The sequence below is a fragment of the Grammomys surdaster genome, unplaced genomic scaffold (assembly GCF_004785775.1).
Source record: "Grammomys surdaster isolate TR1022 unplaced genomic scaffold, NIH_TR_1.0 363, whole genome shotgun sequence".
In the NCBI taxonomy this organism is placed as follows: domain Eukaryota; kingdom Metazoa; phylum Chordata; class Mammalia; order Rodentia; family Muridae; genus Grammomys; species Grammomys surdaster.
The window spans coordinates 6,642,371-6,662,354 of record NW_021604782.1 but is presented as its reverse complement, the minus strand read 5'-3'; the positions used below and the strand labels follow the sequence as shown (position 1 = coordinate 6,662,354).

The window sequence follows — 19,984 nt, the reverse complement described above, 5'->3', positions numbered from 1 at the left end:
AAAGAAAGAAAGAAAGAAAGAAAGAAAGAAAGAAAGAAAGAAAGAAAAGGTTCTCCAATCACTGTATTCCCCAATTGCTTAAGAAACTGTGTGTGTGAATGTGTGTGAGTGCTCTGTAAAGAGAGGGTCCTTTCCAGGACTGAGATTACTGGAAAAGCCAGGGATCTTGAGGCTGAGTAGGATAGCAAAGGAACTTTACATTAACTGACTTTTAGATACTGGGCAGCTTCAGCAGCAGTTAATGGAGCATGGTTTCCTGTGGTCATTCTCCAGCCTTAGCCACTGATATTTTTAGTGCTACAGGCAAGTCTGAGTGGCAGTCATGAGGTCAGTGGAGAAATTCTGCGGAAAGTGGAAAGGGGTTCACGGATCGTTACAGTTGTTCCCCAGGACACAAAACTTATACTGCAGGTAAGCCGACTCTTCAGACTTTCAGTTCACCTCCAGACAGACTACGTACAGGCTGCGTTTTCGGCTCTTTTGTACTTTTTGGCCATTTAGTAGAATCCTCCTTTATTGGCTATCTGTTGGCTTTATGCAAAGGAGTGTTGATTGACACAGGCTCTGACCAATAAGGTTTAAAGGGAAACTTGCTTGAAAATCAAGATAAATAGTGAGCACAAGTGGACTCTACTGATTGCTTATTTTATACCATTGTGGCTCAAGAAGAGTTAAGTAGAACTGTGCATCCTGCTGCTTAAATGATTGCCAGTTGATTCAAGATTCTTTGTTTTATATTGAGATGCCGAGGGGAAACTTGGAGGTTGTTCATCATCGGGCCTTGGTCTTGGCTCAGGTTCGGAAGTGGCTGGACAAGTAAGTATTTATTCCCTGTGTGACTATAACTGTGTGCATGTAAGGACATATAGCTATACACTTTATCAGGAAAATAATGTGTCACCTGTTATTTTTATTCTTTCTGTAATTTCAGAGAGAAAGTCAGAACTTGTTTGTTATTTTAGCTGTAATTATGTTGTAATGAAAATATTTCATTATACAGAACTTAGTTTTTAATGAAATATGTTTTTTATCCATTTTTCCTGTCCTCACAGACTTATGTTTAAAGAAGCATTTGAATGCATGAGGAAACTGAGAATTAACCTCAATCTGATTCATGATCATAACCCCAAGGTACACTTTGCATCTGACCAGTCTTCTAACTTCTTTCCTGCGTGAATGTCATCTAAACTAAAATGCTTTTACACTTTCTTTGATAGGTGTTTCTTGAAAATGTGGAAACCTTCATAAAACAGATCGATTCTGCAAATCATATAAACTTGTTTCTCACAGAACTAAGGTAAATATTTTGATAACTCATGATTTTCATATTTTAAAGTATTGTCTCTTGATAAAGAAACTTATATAGCTAAAGAACAAACATCTCTTTGAATAAAATCATTGTAGCACTGAGGGCCCAGGAGGGTTTTTGCTCTAGTTCTTTAACATCAGATTTTTGGTTTTGGTTTTTTTTTTTTTTTTTCTTTTTCAAGACAAGGTTTCTCTGTGTAGCCCTGGCTGTCCTGAAACTCACTCTGAAGGCTGGCCTTGAACTTAGACATTGCCCTGCCTCTGCTTCCCAAGCGCTGGGTTTAAAGGTTTGAGCCACTATGCCCAGCTATAACATCAGTCTTAAAACTGAGGGTTTTTTTTGTTTGTTTTATTTTGTTTTATTTTTTTTTTTGTTTTTTTGAGACAGGATTTCTCTGTAGCCTTGGCTGTCCTGGAACTTACTCTGTAAACCAGGCTGGCCTCGAACTCAGAGATCCGCCTGCCTCTGCCTCCCAAGTGCTAGGATTAAAGGTGTGTGCCACCACTGCCCGGCTTAAAACTGAGTTTTAAAGCTCTGATCCTGAATTGTTATTTGACTTGCTTTTTAGATTTGCCTGTAAGGTATTCTTCTCACGAGATTGGTATCAAATATGGTCCTTTCTCTGATGATTTTTCTTCAACTTTTTAATGAAATTTTTTAAAGATAGGAAAACATTAGCTGTTAGAAACTTCTAGTGACATCGGGGCTCTGTAGTTTCTGTTGTCTTGTATGTGCTTTTATTCCTAACCATGACCCATCGTCTTCCTGTTTTAGACAGATGTTAAAGTTGGAGACAGCAGTCCTTTGCTCTAGAAGGTCCCCTTGTGTAGCATTGGCTAGAGCCCTCTCTTAGTACGAGGTAGTTAACTGCTGCAGAATGTCTAATACTTCATCCAGTTAGTTTCAGCACCTGTTTGCACATCATATAATCCAACCCTATCATGTTACGCAGTGAGAGGTCCCTCCCATCCGTTCTTTGTTAGTGCTTGGGCAGCTACTGTTCAGTGTTCCAGCACAGGACAGCCTCTTGTTCTACATCACCACATAGCTCAACCAGGACGTATTTATTGTGATGTGAATACAGCTGCTTTTACTTGCTGTGTATAGTGCTGTGTAAATACACCATTCTTTCTTCATTCTCTGATTACTTGGACACCTTGGTTATACCCTACTTTAGGCTGATGTGAGCAAAATTATGAACATTATTCAGTAAGCCTTTGGTGGCTATGTTTGATTCCTCACTACTTGAATAACTTAACTTTCCAGGTCCTTTTTTATCTATTGTCTCACAAACCTGCCCAATAAATATTAGTAGTTGAATCCCCACACTGTTTGGTAAAGTGATCTGTTCATATACTTTGGTTCTTAGGGAAGAAGATGTCACAAAGACCATGTACCCTCCCCCGGTTACCAGGAGTGTGCAGATGTCCACACATCCTGATGGGAAGAAGATTGACCTCATCTGTGATGCTCTGAGAGCAGCCATGGAGACCGTCAATCCTCGAAAGTGGGTGCTGTGTGTTGTTGGCGTGCACATCCCAGGATGTGCAGATGTCTGTCCAGTGTATTAGTCTTGTCATTCTGGTTTTCACTTACCATCTCAGGTTCTGCCTGTCAATACTCACATCTCATGTGAAGAAAACGACTCCAGAACTGGAGATTGTGCTGCAGAAGGTCCGTGAACTTCAAGGTAGAGACCTGCACAAGACAGTCGCTTGACTCGGCCTGCATTGTCGGCAGATGACCATTCTGTTATTGCCACTTCATGAAATGAACATAGCCCTCTTTGCTCACCATTTTCAAATGTGAAGATTTCGAGTGCTACACATTTATGAATGAATCAAAAGCCTATGTTCATCTTGTATCCTAGTCTGTCAGAAAATCTTATTACTTAGTCTCTGGGTCTGTGGAGTTTCCCCCAAGTGGCTCTGTTCTGATGTTCTTTTCTTCTCTCCCTCCCCCCCCCCCCCACCCCCTTTGGTTTTGTTTTTGGCAAAGTCTCCTGTAGCCCACTGTGGCCTCAAACTCACTATGTAGCTAAAGATGACCTTGAACTTCTGATCTTCCTTCTTCCCCTTGAGTGCTGGAATTATAGGAACACACTACCACAGTGGGTTTTATATAGCTGTGGAAATCAAACCCACAGCTTCATGTGTGCTAGACAAACACTTGACTGACTGAGCTCTTCCTCCTGTTCTTTTTTAAACACCAACAGGAAACGTTCTCCTTAATCCTGAGACTGTGAGTGCAGAGGAGGCTCTGAAGTACCTGCTGCTCCTGGTAGACGTTAATGAATTATTTAACCATTCTCTTGGGACCTATGACTTTGACTTAGTCCTCATGGTAGCTGAGAAGTCACAAAAGGTATGTGGAGTTGAGACTTTTTTGCACCATTTTGAAATTTTATTTAATCATACTACTGTGGGACACTGCTTTTTCCAGTGGTACTTTATCTAATGCTACAAGTGGATGCAGATCTGAGTCTCCAGGGCAGGTATTGCTAATCTCCATTGTCTATGTAGTTTTATATGTATCCACTTGTTTTTGAGACAATATTTCTCATTGACTGGGAACTCACTAAGTAGACTAGTTTGACCATCTGACTATCCATTTCCCTAGTGCCAGAATAACAGGCCCATGTCACCATGCCTGGCTTTTTTCGTGGTTCTGAGGATCTAACTGAAGATTCTTGTGCTTACAGTAAGCTGTATCCCTGGCCCAGAAAGCTGCTCTTTAGGAAGAAAACCAGGTTGCTAGGCATGGTACAGAGCAGGAGGTGGTGGGGCCTCATAGGCTTGTATACATTTTACCTTTGTTTTGATGTGTGCTCTACATTACTGGCATGTAAACCGTATCATCAACGACACCGAGAGTTAGGCTTGGCTCTCTTAGGGGAGACTTAGGTTCACTATTGACTGTCACTTAGGCTGCAGGTGTGGTTTTTCTTGTCAGCCTGTGCAAGGAGCTGAATCTGTTATGAAATGTAGAGGTTAGTCCTTATTCCACGTTTAAACTGATAACACCCAAATATGAGCGCTTTTATCCCAAAACATTGATTTGGTGTACTATATGATATATAATTGATGTATAAGTATAGTACACATTTACAATTATGCCCCTCTATGCTTATTGCCTTAATTATAATTTATAGTATGTAAATATTACAAGTAATAACTTTTTTCCTAGGATCCTAAGGAATATCTTCCATTTCTTAATACACTTAAGAAAATGGAAACTAATTACCAGCGGTTCACCATAGACAAGTACTTGAAACGATATGAAAAGGCTATTGGACACCTCAGCAAGTGTGGTAAGGGTGTTTTTGTTGTTGTTGTTATTTAGTTTGGGCTTTGTTTTTGTTTTTTATGTTTTTTGAGGCAGAGTGTGTGTGTGTGTGTGTGTGTGTGTGTGTGTATAGCATTGGCTGTCCTTAGAAGTGCGTCTGCGTCCTGAGTGGTTAAAGGCTTGTGCCACCACCTAGCTTGTGGTAAATTATTACTACTATTAGTGTTTATTACTACTTCAGGTGTTCTTTGAAACTAGACTATAAGATAAGATACAAAAAGTTCTACAATAATATTGTTTGGGAAATATAGGTGTAAATTGAAAGCCATTATACTTCCAAAATCTAATTTTCTTCAGGACCCGAGTATTTCACAGAATGCTTAAATTTGATAAAAGATAAAAACTTGTATAAAGAAGCTCTGAAGTTATATCGGCCAGACTCACAACAATACCAGGTATGTGGTGGGTTAAATGAGGCCCCCAATTTTGCTTTGGGCATTAGTCAGGAAGTGAGAACATCTTGAGTCCAAACACTGTCCTTTGGCTTCTAGGATTGTCCTGTCAGCCTCATCTTAAACTTGTTAGGAGAAAATTATCCAGGGCAGCGGTGTTTCAGAAGTTCAGAGGTTGGCTGGTTTGTGTAAACAGCTCTTTAGGTTTTCTTAGGTACCATGTACTTTGCTTCTAAGTCAGTGTATTATCTGATCCTCCTTTGACCTGATAGGGTGCTGTTCCCAGGTTTCAGATGAGTTCATGACTTGCATAAATGCCCAGAGCTGCACAGTGGCATTCCTGGTGCGCTGAGCCCGGGCTCTGTGACCACCGTGGCCATCCATTCATCATTTGTCTACATGCCACCCTCATTACCATTCTCCTTTGTCTGCAAATCGCACACACATTCTTCTAGGCCACAAGCAGCCTGAGGAGGAAGGGGAGGACCTTGGAAGCAGGAAGTGAAGCAGAGACCATGGAGGAATGCTGCTTACTGGCTTGGTCTGTGGCTCATGTCCAGCTCCTGCCTTACATAGTCCATGCTGACACATACCCAGTGCTGACCCAGTGGTTCCTTCTACAGCTCTTAGCAAGCAAAAAAAAAAAAAAAACGCCACACTGACAGCCTCAGGGCGCTCTGATGGAGGCAGTTCCTCAACTGAGGTTTTCTCTTCCAGGTGCTTTGACAACCAGGGGTGGCTCTCAAACATGTCTCTCTGTGATCTAGTCTCTGCCAGATGCTTGTTATTATTATTATTACTGTGGTTGTAATTCTTATTTATGTATATGAGCCTGCTTTTCTGTTTTTGCACTGGGTTCATGCAGGTTCCCACAGAGGCCAGAAAACGGTGTTGGCTCCCCTTTCAGCTGCCTGATATGGTATTAGGAACTGAACCTAGGTTCTCTGCAAGAGCATTCAATGCTCTTAACCTCTGAGACATCTCTCCAACCCCCCCCACCCCCCATGCCAGCTTCTTTAGCATCACTTTCTGGCATTCTCCATATTCCCAGTTAACTGTAGATTGTTCCCCAGATGTGTTGAATAATGACGTGCCAGTCCACCTGTCTGTGGACATTACCAGTCTCCCATGAAAGCCATTCTTAGACTAGGGACCAGATAAACTGCTAACTTGCTACTTTGTCTCAGCCAGGCTGTGGCTTCCAGCAGGACAGGGACTATGGTATTCCTGTATCTCTGCTTCACCCCAAGTTGCCTCAGAGCTCTGGTCTTCTCTCCTTCCCTCACCAAGCTGCCTCAGAGCTCTGGTTTTCTCTCCTTCCCTCACCAAGCTGCCTCAGAGCTCTGGTCTTCTCTCCTTCCCTCAGCCCCAGTGACACTGACCTCATCACTACTCCTAAGTCCACTGTGTCCAATCTTGTCACATAGCCCCTAGGCCTTACTTGCTCTCTCTCGACTCTCCTCATATCCATTCCCTTGTAGCCTTCAGTGCTGGCAAACTTACCGTTCTCTGTCATTTATCTTCCTCTGCCATTTATTATAGACCATGCTGTGTTAGCCATGCAGGCAAAAGCTTAATGCACTGGGTTTTAAATTTTGTGTGTATGTGTTGTGGGGCAGGCTGGCTGTTACTCCTACCACCTAGAATAATGCATATGTAGGTACTCAGTATATGTTGAGTGAATAAACACTATGTCTTCAGAAAGGGTTTGAGTAGATGAAGGAAGAGGCTCAAGAGTGCTGACTAAAGTAGCCTATACTGGAAATATAACGAAACTATCAACACATTTCTTTACTGAATCTCCGTATTTGTCACAGGCGGTCAGTATTGCTTATGGCCAGCACCTGATGAAGGAGCACCTGTATGAACCAGCAGGCCTTGTGTTTGCCCGCTGTGGGGCCCAGGAGAAGGCGCTTGAAGCGTTTTTGGCTTGTGGCAGCTGGCAGCAAGCTCTCTGTGTGGCTGCCCAGCTTCAAATGACCAAAGACAAGTTGGCTGGCCTTGCTAGAACTCTGGCAGGTAAGCAGGGCCATTTTCTGTTTATTCGTTGAAAGGTTTGTGTTTGTTGCTTTGTTTGGTAATTTTGTAAATACGTTTAGGGCAATATTCCTGAGGCAGGAATTATATATATATATATAATCTCCTAAAGCAAGAAGGGGTTAGGGGCCTGTAACACTGTTCTATTCTCAGAGGTCAGAAGTGCTAGTGATTGTCAAATCCTGTGATTAATTTAGATTCCTTTACTAGGCAGGCTAGCATACCTCTGTAATTCCAGGGGGCCCACAGCTGAATGTTTTATGCTTCAGGCTGGCCACCTAGAGTACATAGTTGGACTGTGGGTAGGAGGGGTGTGCTTCATGTTGTGTAATATGCCTGTGTCCTCACAAAGACTCAGAAGCTTTTAGTCTGGTGCATTGTAGGGACAGAAGTGAAAGCCAGTTTCTTTTTGCTGCCAAGTCCTTGTTGCTGTCTTTGCAGGAAAGCTGGTGGAGCAGAGAAAACACAGTGAGGCAGCAACAGTCTTGGAACAGTATGCCCAGGTGAGCTCCTCCCCGGATACCACATCACCAAGAGACGTTTCTCTACCTACTGATGGTGAAAATGAAGGAATCATGCTAATGGTTAGCTCTTGAGGCAGAGTTGATTCTAAAGGATCCATTTGCTGACTTGCCTTAAAAATCTCAGTCTGGTATATCTGTAAGTACAGACTACTTACCCTGCATCCAAATCTGAAAAGCTTCAAACTGCAGTGTTTGAGAACTGATAGGGATACCACAGACATGAAATTCTGTTCCTGTCCACGTGACGGGTTGTATTCAAAGTTTAGGATCATTTGGATATGGGGTATGCGTAAGAAATTCTAATGAGTTTCTTGTTTAAACTTCCCTTCTGTTCCCTAAGAAAATGCATTGTGTATGTGCAAATATTCTAAAATCTGAAAAGAAAATCCCAAGTACTTGAGGTCCTAAGCTCCTAAACATTCTCTGCTATAGTGGGCGCTAGGGACCTGACTCAGTAGAAAGCCAGCTCAGCTTCCTGTGTTAACTTTGGCAGAGAAGTAGTGAGCCAGAGCCTTAGGTTTCAAACCAGGACAAGTGGCTGAGGTGCCAGGTTCTCCCTGCAGTCTCTCAGTTCCAACCTGTTACAGGGTCCTCCTGGGTGGCGTACTCTGCCCCCTGCCCTAAACTCTCCAGCCCAGGGACTGCCCTACTCTTCCCTATATAATCCAACCGTTTTGGTTATCCACTCTCTTTGTATATTAGGTTTCAGCCCTAAATTAATTAAAAAGAAAAAAAAAAAGAAAAGGAAGGAAGGAAAGAAGGAAGGGCAGGCCATGACTGCTCCTAGGTATGATGGAGGAAAAGGTTTATTGTAGATATGTGGGAGAGCATAGCCAGAGGCAGGGACATCTGGCACAGGCCAGAGTGGACATGACCAGAAGATGAGTTGTGCTGTGTGAGGAGGGAGAGTGGGGAGGGAAGGAGAGGGGAGCCAGGTGCTAGAAGCCCAGTAGTACAAAGAGAGCCTGTAACCCAACCGGTTGGATTCTATAGGGAAGTGCAGCCCAGGCCCCTGGGCTGAAGAGTTTAGGGTTGGAGGCAGAATATGGCAGCCAAGAGAGCCCTGTAACAGGTACAGACAGGGACTGTAGGGAGAACCTGGCATACAGGTCTGCTTTTCATGTTAAGTAGGCACCTCTGCCATTCGTACCAGTTTGAAACCTAACAATCAGAAGACAGTCCACTAAGCAGTGGACACTTGTCTTGCCTTTTATTACCCTTCTGTATATGAGAAAAAAAATTTTTTTAACCAAGGCAGCTTGGAGGTTTCCCATGTTTTGGTGGGTTGTTCGTGAAATTTTGGTAGAATTACAAAATGTATTATGAAAATATTAAGGCTGCACTAACACTGACCATAGGTCATTGGGACAGAGGCACACGGTGGGTAGACACCAAGGATTGCTGCTATGTTCCATTTTGGCTTTTTGTCTTGTTTTGCTGTTTTTGTTTATTTTTGTTGTTGTTGTTGTGTTTGAGACAGAGTTTCCCTGTGTAGCCTTGGCTGTCCTGGAATTCACTGTAGAACAGGTTGGCCTTGAACTCACAAGGATCCAGATGCCTTTGCCTCCTGAGTGCTGGAATTAAAGGTGTTGCACCTCCATCACCAGCTCAGTTTTGGCCTTTTGAATGAGAAGGCTTTTCTTGTTTTGTTTGTTTTTACATGTGTGTGCACTTATTTGGCAATCAGAGGTCAGCTTTCAGGGAGTTCTTCTCTCTTTCTACCATAGGTCCTGGGGGAACAAAATAAGATGGTCAGGCATGAGGAAAGTAGCATTATCATTCATTCATTCATTCATTCTTCTTGAAACAGGGTCTCAGCATAGCCTATGCTGGCCTTGAGTTCCTAAGTCTTGTGCCTCTAATTCCAAAGTGCCAGGATTACAAGCATAAACCACCACACCTGGCTTTTGAGAGTTTTACAATTATCACTGCTTGTATTAGGATTCTTGAGAGAAACAGAACCAAGAGAATGAATATATATTAAAAGGAAGGGACAGTAAGAGCCATCCTCAGTACGATCTGGGTAGTTTTCAGTGGCTGTCTTCATATAGAGAGAACCACACAATCTACAAGGCGGGTGCACTGCAGGGCTGAAGGCTTCCTGGGAGTCAATGGTCTTCAGTTCATGCTGGAAGCTTGAAGGACTGGGTTCTGATAGCAATGAATGAACTCATCAGCAGGATACAAAGCCCAGCAGACAAAAATCAAAGCTTTTTCCTCCTACTTTGTTTAGTCAGGGTTGCCACCAGAAGGTGCCGTCCATGTTTAGGCTTGGGCTTCCTACTTTAGGTGACCAGATTTACAAAATCCTCATAGCTGTGCCAGCTGCTTATCTCTTAGTTGAGTCCAGATTCAGTCAAGCTGATAATCAAGGTTAGCTTTCACACTGGTAGACATACAAGACAAAAAATTGTACTGTTAGGACATTTCAGGGTCTATCATGGGTTAAGACTAAAAAACTGATAATTTGTATTTTAGTAGATACTGTAAGAAACTAAGTTGTTGGGGGAACTGGAGAAATGGCAGTTCACCCCCATGGCAGTTCACAGCTCCAATTCTAGGGCTTCTATACCCTTTTCTGGCCTCCATGGGCACTAGGCATGCACATGGTACACAGACATATATGCAGGCAAAACATCCATACAGATGAGAATAAGTAATAACATTTTTAAGAGAAGAAAGTATGTTGAGTGATTGAGCTGAAACATCAGTTCAAAACCTTACCTAAGAGGCTAGAGAGATTAGAGGAAGATCTAGAACAAAGTTGTGTTCCCACTGAGATGTACCTCACTTACCCTGGACCTGCCTGCAGCAGGTGTGCTATCTGTGGCTCTCTAACAGTTTACTGTGGATACAAGGCAGCCGCTCACAACACATACCTGTTGCTTCACCATCTGAGCAAAAATCTGAGTAGCACTTAACTTGCAGCCTAAAATCACCAATTTCAAACTTACTTTTTCCCTTTCTAGTTTTTTGGGGATTTTGTTTGTTTTAATTTATATAGATGTGTGTGTTTCTGTGTGAGTTTATATACCTGTTTGTATGCTTGGGTGCTTGGCCAGGCCAGAGGAGGGTGCTAGGTATCCTTTGTTACTCTGCCTTTCTTTTGAGGCAGGATCTATATCTGAACCTGGAGTTTACACCTTAGCTAAGCTGGAAGCCAGCATGTCTTGATGAGCCTCCCATCCCTGCCCACTCAGGGCTAGATTTTATACACATTCCTGGGAATGTATAGCTTATGAGTCCTTACGATTGTGGAGTAAGCCCCCTTAGCCACTGATCTGTCTCTCCAATTGTTTCATTTCTAGCTTAAGCAAATATTAATGTAGTATTTTTCTCACATACTATTTTTGCTACATTTTGCTGCTTCTTGTGCATTATGCCTCTTTTCTTTAATTTCCCTTGTGATTCCTTCATTGACCCATGGATTGTTTCAAAATGTGTTATTTAACTCGCAAGTATTTTGAAAATTTCCAGCCATCTCTTACTAATTTTTACTGTCTATTGTGATTATATACTTAAAAAAATACTGGATGGGCCAAATTATGGTCACATTTAGAGAGAGTTGTTGGCATGGTATGGCAGAGTGTTTTTTTGGTTACATTGGGATGGTCAGTCCTTTATGTAGTACAGCTTTTTCTGTTGTAACTGATTCTCTTAATGCTCTTGAGTTGCTGGGAGAAAAAAGCCTGTTTAGATTTCCCATGTTTTTACCTTTCTGCAAGTGTTTGCTTCCTACATTTTCAAGCTCTGGTATAGGTAGATGGCTGCCCATGGCCATGCCAGATATCATCCCTCTTTACTGGTTAGTATTCCTTACAGTCCTCATTCAGAAATTGACTTCGTGTACTGGGAATCCAGTTATTCCAGCTTTTTAAAAATTATGGCATGCTTTTCCGTTGTTTTGATCCAGCTCTACATTTTCGTGTTTAGGTTTAGATTTTGTCTACTAAACTATGACCCCAATCCAGGCTCAGCACGTCTCAGGAAAGTATCATCTATTCCACTGTTGGTAATCAAGTGCCCCTCATGCTTGCTCTGTGATTTACAGTAAATACCAGCCAGAAATTATCATACCATTCCACATGTAGAGTAAGGATCCCAACAAGGGCATCTTCCATTTCTCCTGCCTCTCCTCAGTGTAACAACGTTTTAACTACGTATATTACCAATTCTGTAATTTGTTACTACTTTTGCTTTTAGTTATTAGAAAAATTTCAGATGACACAAATATGTATGTCTCTTGTTTTTTTCCCCTTTCAAGAGAAGCTAGAAATGTGGACCTTAATTTGATATTGTCTGAGCTTTAAGAAACTTGAAGGCGCTCAAAATATAACTACAACTTAACCCTAAGAGCTGAAAGACTCAGCACTTAGGGAAACCAGGCTAAGCTTATTTTTAACTGTGGCAGTGTGCTTAGACCCCACACCAAGGTCAGCAGCTAAAAATCACATCTGTAAACTGGGCTTCACAGAAACTAAGAATTATCAAGAATGTACACAGGCAGCTTATAAAATAGAAGAAAATGTTTTCAAAGCATTTATCTGATAGTGGTTTAATATCTTAGAATATATGAAGAACTGTAATTCAACAAGAAACAAGCAAGCCAAGCAGGAAATTATTGTTTAGTTCACTATACTTTTTAGGATATGGTATTATTTCCAGTTAAGTTTGGCAGTGAATTTAGGAAAATGCCATTTTGACAAGCTTGTCTTGTGGCTTTGATATCCAAGGATATAACAAAAACATGCATGTGATCTCTCAGAGGATTAACTCCTCCCCTCTTTGTCTTTCACACCAGTGTTTACAGAGATTAATATCTAGTAGATACTGGGCCAGACAAGATGCTGGGAACTAGAACTATGAAGGCTGGGCTGCCTGGGAAGGCGGAGGGGCTCTGTGTGGCGGCTTCTGGTGCTGCTGTGTTCACCAGTACTCTTCCCTGCTCTTCCCTTGTCAGGATTATGAAGAAGCTGTGCTCCTGTTGCTAGAAGGATCTGCCTGGGAAGAAGCCCTGAGACTGGTAAGGGAAGCTTCTGAAAGCTGCTCTGTGTTGGGAGAGGGCAGCCGCGGGTAGTTAGAGTCCCTTGTCTTCTGAGTAAGTGAAGTTAAGTAGAAACGGCTGGGTTCCCAGTCCTAAGGACAAGCAGTAGCAATGGCTATCTACAAAGCCATTTGAAAACCAGGAGGAATTGCCACATGCCTTTAATCCCAGCACTCTCGAGGCAGAAACAGGTAGATCTCTGTGATTTTGAGGCCAACTTGGACAGCAGAGTGACCTCCAGGGCAGCCAAGACTATACAGAGAAAGCCTGTCTTGAAAAAACAAAATAATAATACAACGGCAACAAGCAGCAGCAACAACAAATACAAATCTAGCCCTAGGAATTGGGCCTTTATATGCAACATACTGCTGATTCTTGCTAAAAGGAGTTGAACTGCCTTGGAATTCAACTTAGAAAGCTTGTTCTCAGGAAAATGTCCAGGTCCTCTCTAATAGTCTCTGTCTTAATTCTCTTTTGGGTAGAAGTGTTCCTGCCCTAACAAGCTGGATTTTTTTTTCCTCTTAGGTATACAAGTATGACAGAGTGGATATTATAGAAACCAGCATAAAGCCTTCCATTTTAGAAGGTAAGGATTACATTTAAGCAGTGTTCCCTTTTAGAATTATGGAGAAAAGGAGAAGAGATAGATAGGGCAGGGCTCCTTATATTATTGCATTTAAATATGTTCTACTGACTTCATCAGAGTCTTTAAGAATGTAGTAAGCTGTGAAACGACCTCATTCACAATATTTGAATGTTGAAAACCATGATGCATTATGGTTAAGTCTTTGTAATACATGGGTTTGGACTTATGGCAGGCCTGACTCTTTCAGCTTTAGTGTCCCTTTCTAGAGCAGACTCTGCCCTCAGTAGCCTGCCTCTACCTGTTAGGGTACTGGCATTGAGATGGGTTACATGTTGGTGGTGGTTGTTGAGGGGAAATCTTTGTGTTTGGGATAGTTCATAGGCCTGGGTATGCAGTATGTTAGACAGTAGTATTTTATCAGTGGTAACTTTCCTGTTTTTATCCCTTTATTATTATAAGTGCCCACCTGCAATTTCATTTCAGATTCTACAGAAGTTTCAGGGTGTGTGTGTGTGTGTGTGTGTGTGTGTGTGTGTGTGCACAATCATAAAATATTTTTATGGAGAAACGGGAAGTAAGCAGTACAGTAAAATGCTACTTAAGGGTAAGTCTAGGTGAAGGATTTATGTGTGTTTGGGGCTATTAGAACTCTTGAGTAGGCTTGAAATATTTCAAGATAAGCTAAACATATTTGGGAATAAAGTATGTAGCTCCAGAGAAGAGAAGAATATTAACTAACAGCTGCAGGATGTCTGGTCTCTGGGCCACTTAGGAGCAACTTGGAAAAGAGCATCGGTTTCACATGTAGAGTCTTAGGGGTCTGTGTTGGCTTTAGTGCTGACCTCTGAACAGGGCTGCCTGGTGAATCCATTTGTGTGTACTCATTCTTACCCTTCCTGGTTCTAATTACAGCTTGTTGGTACTTATTTATGGTTTGCCATCCCAGACTGAGTATAGAAAGCATCCTCCCTGACCCTGTGCCCTCATCTAGGCTGCTTCCTACCACTGACAAAAACTTGGGAATAAGTCGGGTGGTGGTGGCACACATCTTTGATCCTAGTACCAGGGAGGCTGAGACAAGCGTATCTCTATGAATTTTAGGACAGTCAGGACTACAGAGCAAGTTCCAGGACAGCCAGGACTATTCAGTGAGACCCTGTCTCAAACAAAAAAAGAAAAACAAACCAAAAGAAGTTGGGAATGCTGATACTTCTTCTGCATAAGCCTAATATCTTTGCCCTTGGAAAGCATAATTTATTTGTATTTTCTTGTATTGTGCTCATGCTGTTTTTCCACTGGATAGTGATTTTAGAGACCATTAGAAGCTTCTATTCCACACCCACAGCCATATCCATGGGTGTTCCAGAAGAAGCACGTAGGCTCCCTCCAGCCTGCCTTTGTTAGCAGCTCCCTTCATTTTTCCTTTGTTTGCTTTTTTCATTTTAGATTAGGTATCAAGTCTTCACTGATAAGATTTTGTAAGTTTAGTGGTAGAGTATGCTAGCATAGTATTGTGAGGATGTCACTGGCATAGTGTTTTGGGGGTGACTTTGTAGGTGTCAAGACAGGCAGCAATTGCCAAGAATTTAATTACTCAGTTCAGATTGATCTCATCAACTTTGATCAAACCTTGGGAAGTCTGATGCCAGGAGGTTTATTGCCAGTATATTTAAATGCAATATAATCTGGAAAAAAACTTTCTGGTGCAATACAATCTCCAATGCACAAAGAAATCTGATTACATTGAAACTCAACTCAGAGTACATGTCATTTCTTCCAAGAAGATGGGTTCTGGAGATAGGCTACCTGTATTAGCTTAAGGGCCTAAGGATCTGACCTGGTCTCTATCATATAGATAGTATAGAGGTCATTTGGGCTATCAGCCATCTATAGTCATGATTGGGGCAGCCTCGAGAGCCTCTGGTTGTACAGATAATGTAAGGGTCATTTAGATTATTATGTTTCTCCAGTTCTGGTTGTAGGTGTTTGGGGCAGCCACTGGCTGTGCAGGTAATGTAAAGGTCATTAGATTATTAGCCACCTTTCTGGACCTGGTTGTAGGAACTTGATATGGCCTGGCCCAACAGATAATGCAGATTACCAGGCTGTTAATCACCTCTAGCTCCCAGCTTTCTGGATGGAAGCACAAGTTTTATATTTTTCCATTGCAAAGAATCTTGCATGTTTAACATTCCTGGTTTCCTTGGAGATATGTGGGCACAAGAACTTTCATGCTCCCAACAGAATTAATGAACTCTGAGATCTGGGATCTCCAGCTCTTTAATGGAGGAAATAAAAAAAAAAAAAATCTTGGTTGGTAGACCTTCTTTTATTACTGAATTTAGCTTTGCTTTGTCACACCCCACTCACTTAAGTTTTATCTCTTTGCTTAAATAATCATGCTCAAGGTATTTTCATTCTGCATCCTCAGCCCAAAAAAATCACATGGACTTTCTGGACTCTCAGACAGCCACATTCATTCGCCATAAAAACCGCTTGCAGGTGGTTCGAGAGCTCAAGAACCAAGCACCACAGATCCATGTGGGTGAGTGCTTCCAAAAAGTATCCCGCTGATACTGTGGTGTCTGGAAGATCAGCCCCAGTGCGTGTTGTCTATGCTGCTCACCTGGTGACAGTTTTCTGAGACAGTCAGTTTATAAAGAGACAGGGTTTGTTTGGGCACACGGTCGTGAAAATAGAAGAGCAGGGCATCAACCCTTCGGTGCCAATATGTGCTTGACTTTTGGGGAGAGCATTGTAACAGAAAACCAGGCTGACAAATCCAAGAGGTACGTGCATAAGAAAGTGAGGAGCAACACCAGACTCAGTGCAGGAGTCCCACAAGAACCAGGACTCAATAGCTGTGAGAACAACCATCAACCCCTTGCTTTCACCACTGTCCCATTGAGATCTAAACTTACAGGAGTTGTTGAGTCAGGACAGACTACTTTTTTACTGCCATACTATAGCTATCTGAAAGTTCATAGGAGTTATGTATGTTGGAGAAGTGCTTAAGATCTGAGCCAGGCAGAAATGTGAAGATCTCTACCAAGTAGTCCCTCCTTTCCCTATCCAACCAGACCAGTGATGTCTTCAGTGTTTCATAAAATGAGTTTCTAGTCTCTTCCCACCTACGTCAAAAATGGAAAAGAGTAAATAAGGGTAAACTATAATGTTACCTTATTTACTTTGAGATCAACTTTGTAATATCCATCCATTCTCCAGTATGTGCTGATCAAGTATATAGTCATTTATGTCTGCATCTGGTTCATCTTCTAGATAACGAAGTGGCCCATGGCCGAGAGACGGACCTCTACTCGGAAACCAGCAGTGAGTTGAGTGGCAGATACTCCCACAGTAACTCCAGGATATCTGCGTACGTATGAGACCTAAGCAGCAACAGAATAACAGATTGGCTTTCTACAAGGAGAGTGTGGGGTGGGGGAGTGGAAGGATGTTCCTCAGTTTCAGTGTATGCTGTGCAAGGACCTGCCAGCACATCCATAAGATGAGGCTGCTTTTTAAAGTTCACGTCTTACTGTAGAATTCAAGTTGGTTTTTTCTTTTCTTCATTGTTCCAGTGTGCTGTCAGGTGAACCTCATTTTACCTTGCCCTTATTTTTTAAGACAGGGTCTCAATATGTAACCCTGGCTGGCCTGGTACTTGCTATGTAGACCAAAGTTGGCGTCTAACTCACAGCAGTCCACCTGCCTCTGCCTCCTGAGTACTGGAACTAAAGGCTTGTACCACACCCCTGATCTTATCCTACATTTTACCCCTAACTTAAGAGAAAAACAGAACTCTTCAGGTATTTGCTTCTTTCTAAACTCCACTACTTAATGTGGGTTTACTATCTCATTGCTAACATCTCCCAAGATATGACTGCCATCTGTAGATGCTCTGGTTTCTTAGCAAACAGTGGCCAATAGGTACAGTTGGCTTATCAGATTCCATTCAGGAGGAACCTCCTTTTCAATGTCTGTAATTTCTGACAGGAGGTCATCTAAAAACCGCCGCAAGGCAGAGCGGAAGAAGTATAGCCTCAAAGAAGGGAGTCCCCTGGAGGGTCTGGCACTTCTGGAGGCACTGAGTGAAGTGGTACAAAGCATTGAGAAGCTGAAAGGTATGGTTTCAATGCTCACTGATTCTTGAACACAGCAAGTAGCAATGGGTACCACAGATGGATAGCACATAGTTAAGATGCTTATGGGGCTGTTGAAATGACTCAGAGGGTAGAGCCTGACAGTCTGCGGTCTGTCTCTGGGACCCACATTGTAGAAGGAAAGATCCATGTTTCACACATTGTTCTCTGATTTCCACCAAGAGACCCACAAATAAAATGTTTTTTAAGAAGATACTGCTTTCCAGTTAGAGCAACAATTCACAACCTGTGGGTCACAATTCTTGGGTTGAATGATCCTTTCACAGGAGGTCACCTAAAACTATCAGAAAACAAAAATATTTACATTATGATTCATAACAGTAGCAAAGTTAGAGTTATGAAGTAGCAATGAAAATAATTTATTGTTGGGGTCACCACAGCATGAGGAACTGTATTAAAGAGTCACAGAGTAGGAAGGTTGAGAAGCACTGTGTGTGGAACGCTCATTTCTGTACACAGTCCTGAGACAGCCCCTCCCAACCCCTAAAGGAGAAGCCTCCCTGTGAGGAGTAGTGCTTAAGCCAGGGACAGGGGCTGCACAGCGCAGCTCTCTGCTCATTCCCACTGGGTCTCTTTCTTCTGCTGTGCGGAAGTACTCCAGCAGTCCGGAGGAAGGTGTGGGAGGGTGCATGTGTAAGGTACTGTTAGAACTGGCAACTTGGGAAAGAGATTACTGAATGATTCTGGCAGTGGAGCTGGGACACAACTTACCATTTTCCATTTTTTTCTAGATGAAGTGCACGCTATTTTAAAGGTGCTCTTTCTCTTTGAGTTTGAAGCGCAAGCAAAGGAGTTACAGAGGGCCTTTGAGAGTACTCTGCAGCTGATGCAGAGGGCACTTCCAGAAATCTGGACTTTTGCCGGCCAACAGAGTTCAGTCACAACAGTAAGCTTCCTCAGAAACCATATACATTCTCTTCCTCTCACAGTTGTAGACACATAACCCAGCATCAAAGAAAACCTTATAGAGCCAAGGTTAAACTCCCTCAGCTTTGTGCTTGTGCTAGCATCTGTTTACCTGTTTCATGCTAAAATGAAGTAGGCTTTTATTTTTCCTTTTTACGTAACGCAGCTGTCTCGGGGTGATCTGAAAATCTTCAGTGCCAATGGAGGAGGGCGGGGAAGCTAGGATTAGAGTGTCCCTTTCCGTCCCAGGTCTGAAGTCACAGAGGGGCCCGAGGAGCTTTGTGCCCATGAAGCAGTCTCATGTATTATCATCCCTGTGATTTTTAGTCCTTGGCTGGCTACTTGAACCCTCAAGTCATTTGTTGAGAATTTTGATTAGGCTTTAGGAAGGCTGGTGTGTCAGTAAGAGTCCAGAAAGGCAAAAGTTCCCACCTGTTATTTCCACACAGAGAGTTTAATGCCTGGTTGGTTAAATAAGCACTGGGGCAGGCTCTGAAAAGGCAAATGAGAAACCCAGGAGAATGAGAGACATAGAGAACTAGTGAGGCATCTTCTGTCCCCTGCTGAGGAAGAACAGACAGAGCTGGGAATGGTGACAGGTCAGAGGCCCACAGTCTGCAGCCTCTGGAGAGGATGCTGGTTAGTGGGACCTGAGATTTGAGGGTGGCAGTCCTGAGGAGGCTAGTTCTAAGTGAGAGATGGATAGAAACTGGAGTGAACAGCTCTTCCAAGCACAAATCTCACTTTCCCTTCAACTTTGTTGTCTTCCTTATTGGTGGAGTGTACCAGGGAATCAGCTGAAGAGAAGTGTGCCTCATGCCCAGCCCTGCCTTCACTGGCAATGGACAGAAGGCAGGATTGATTTGGTACTTAGTGGCGGGAGCTTGCAGTCAGTTCATTGGCTAGAAACATTGGATTTTGGGTCTTGATTTCCTCCTTTACTGGGGATACTTCTCCTGTGTGTTTGACTAGAGTGTTTTGAAGGTTTGATAAGTGGCTGGATATTTGTAAAGAACACTTCATAAACCACAAGGAAAAGGCAGCTAAAAATCAGGTGTTACAAATGCTTGAATTTATTATAATGGGTGTTGCTTAGAAATACAATCATCTTCAAAACTATAGTGTTTTGAAGTCAACAGTTTAGAATGTCTCTCCACTTCTGCTCAGAAAACATTAGCTTCTAAGACATCAACTATGTAAATCTTGTAGGTAACATGTATGGATTTGTCTTCTTTGGAAATATAGGAATGGACCATGTTCAGGGTACCATGAGTCACTTGCAAATGCTCATGGATTACAGCTGGTATCTCCCAGAGTTCACTCCAGGTGTGGACCCAGTGAAATCTATGTAGGGTTGGTATTCCACTCATAAGATGACGCATACATTTTTTTTAAAATATAAAATTACTATTTCCCACATTTCTTTGAGTAGAATGGAGCTTTTGTGTGCCATAGACTTTTGGACTTTCCCCTCCCATGGGTTATGCTCATTTGGAAAAGGCCAGGCAGATATTATTGTAGAACTCTCTCCTCTGTTATTTGTTTCTGGGAGTCAGGAGACAGAGGTCTGAGATGAGACAGGAGAAGATAGTATGTTGAAATTATAAGGGAAAGGACAATTATCTTGTCAGTACCATAACTAAGAAAAGCAGCGAGTTCAGGTGCTTTTAGTGGAGGC

The 19,984-nt window shown here is 42.4% G+C and overlaps 1 protein-coding gene across 1 annotated transcript in view; it reads left to right on the top strand.

Annotated features, from left to right (window-relative positions):
• Positions 1–19,984, top strand: part of Elp1 (elongator complex protein 1) — a 54,998-nt gene that overhangs the window by 29,858 nt on the left and 5,156 nt on the right. Inside the window, exons 19-35 of the mRNA XM_028779961.1 lie at positions 296–411; positions 743–816; positions 1,053–1,131; positions 1,218–1,297; positions 2,679–2,816; positions 2,914–2,999; positions 3,525–3,673; positions 4,496–4,619; positions 4,952–5,049; positions 6,864–7,065; positions 7,525–7,586; positions 12,568–12,630; positions 13,177–13,237; positions 15,669–15,782; positions 16,517–16,613; positions 17,234–17,361; positions 18,132–18,286. Of these exons, the coding sequence (XP_028635794.1) occupies positions 296–411; positions 743–816; positions 1,053–1,131; positions 1,218–1,297; positions 2,679–2,816; positions 2,914–2,999; positions 3,525–3,673; positions 4,496–4,619; positions 4,952–5,049; positions 6,864–7,065; positions 7,525–7,586; positions 12,568–12,630; positions 13,177–13,237; positions 15,669–15,782; positions 16,517–16,613; positions 17,234–17,361; positions 18,132–18,286 (1,826 nt within the window). The remainder of the gene's footprint in view (positions 1–295; positions 412–742; positions 817–1,052; positions 1,132–1,217; positions 1,298–2,678; positions 2,817–2,913; positions 3,000–3,524; positions 3,674–4,495; positions 4,620–4,951; positions 5,050–6,863; positions 7,066–7,524; positions 7,587–12,567; positions 12,631–13,176; positions 13,238–15,668; positions 15,783–16,516; positions 16,614–17,233; positions 17,362–18,131; positions 18,287–19,984) is intronic.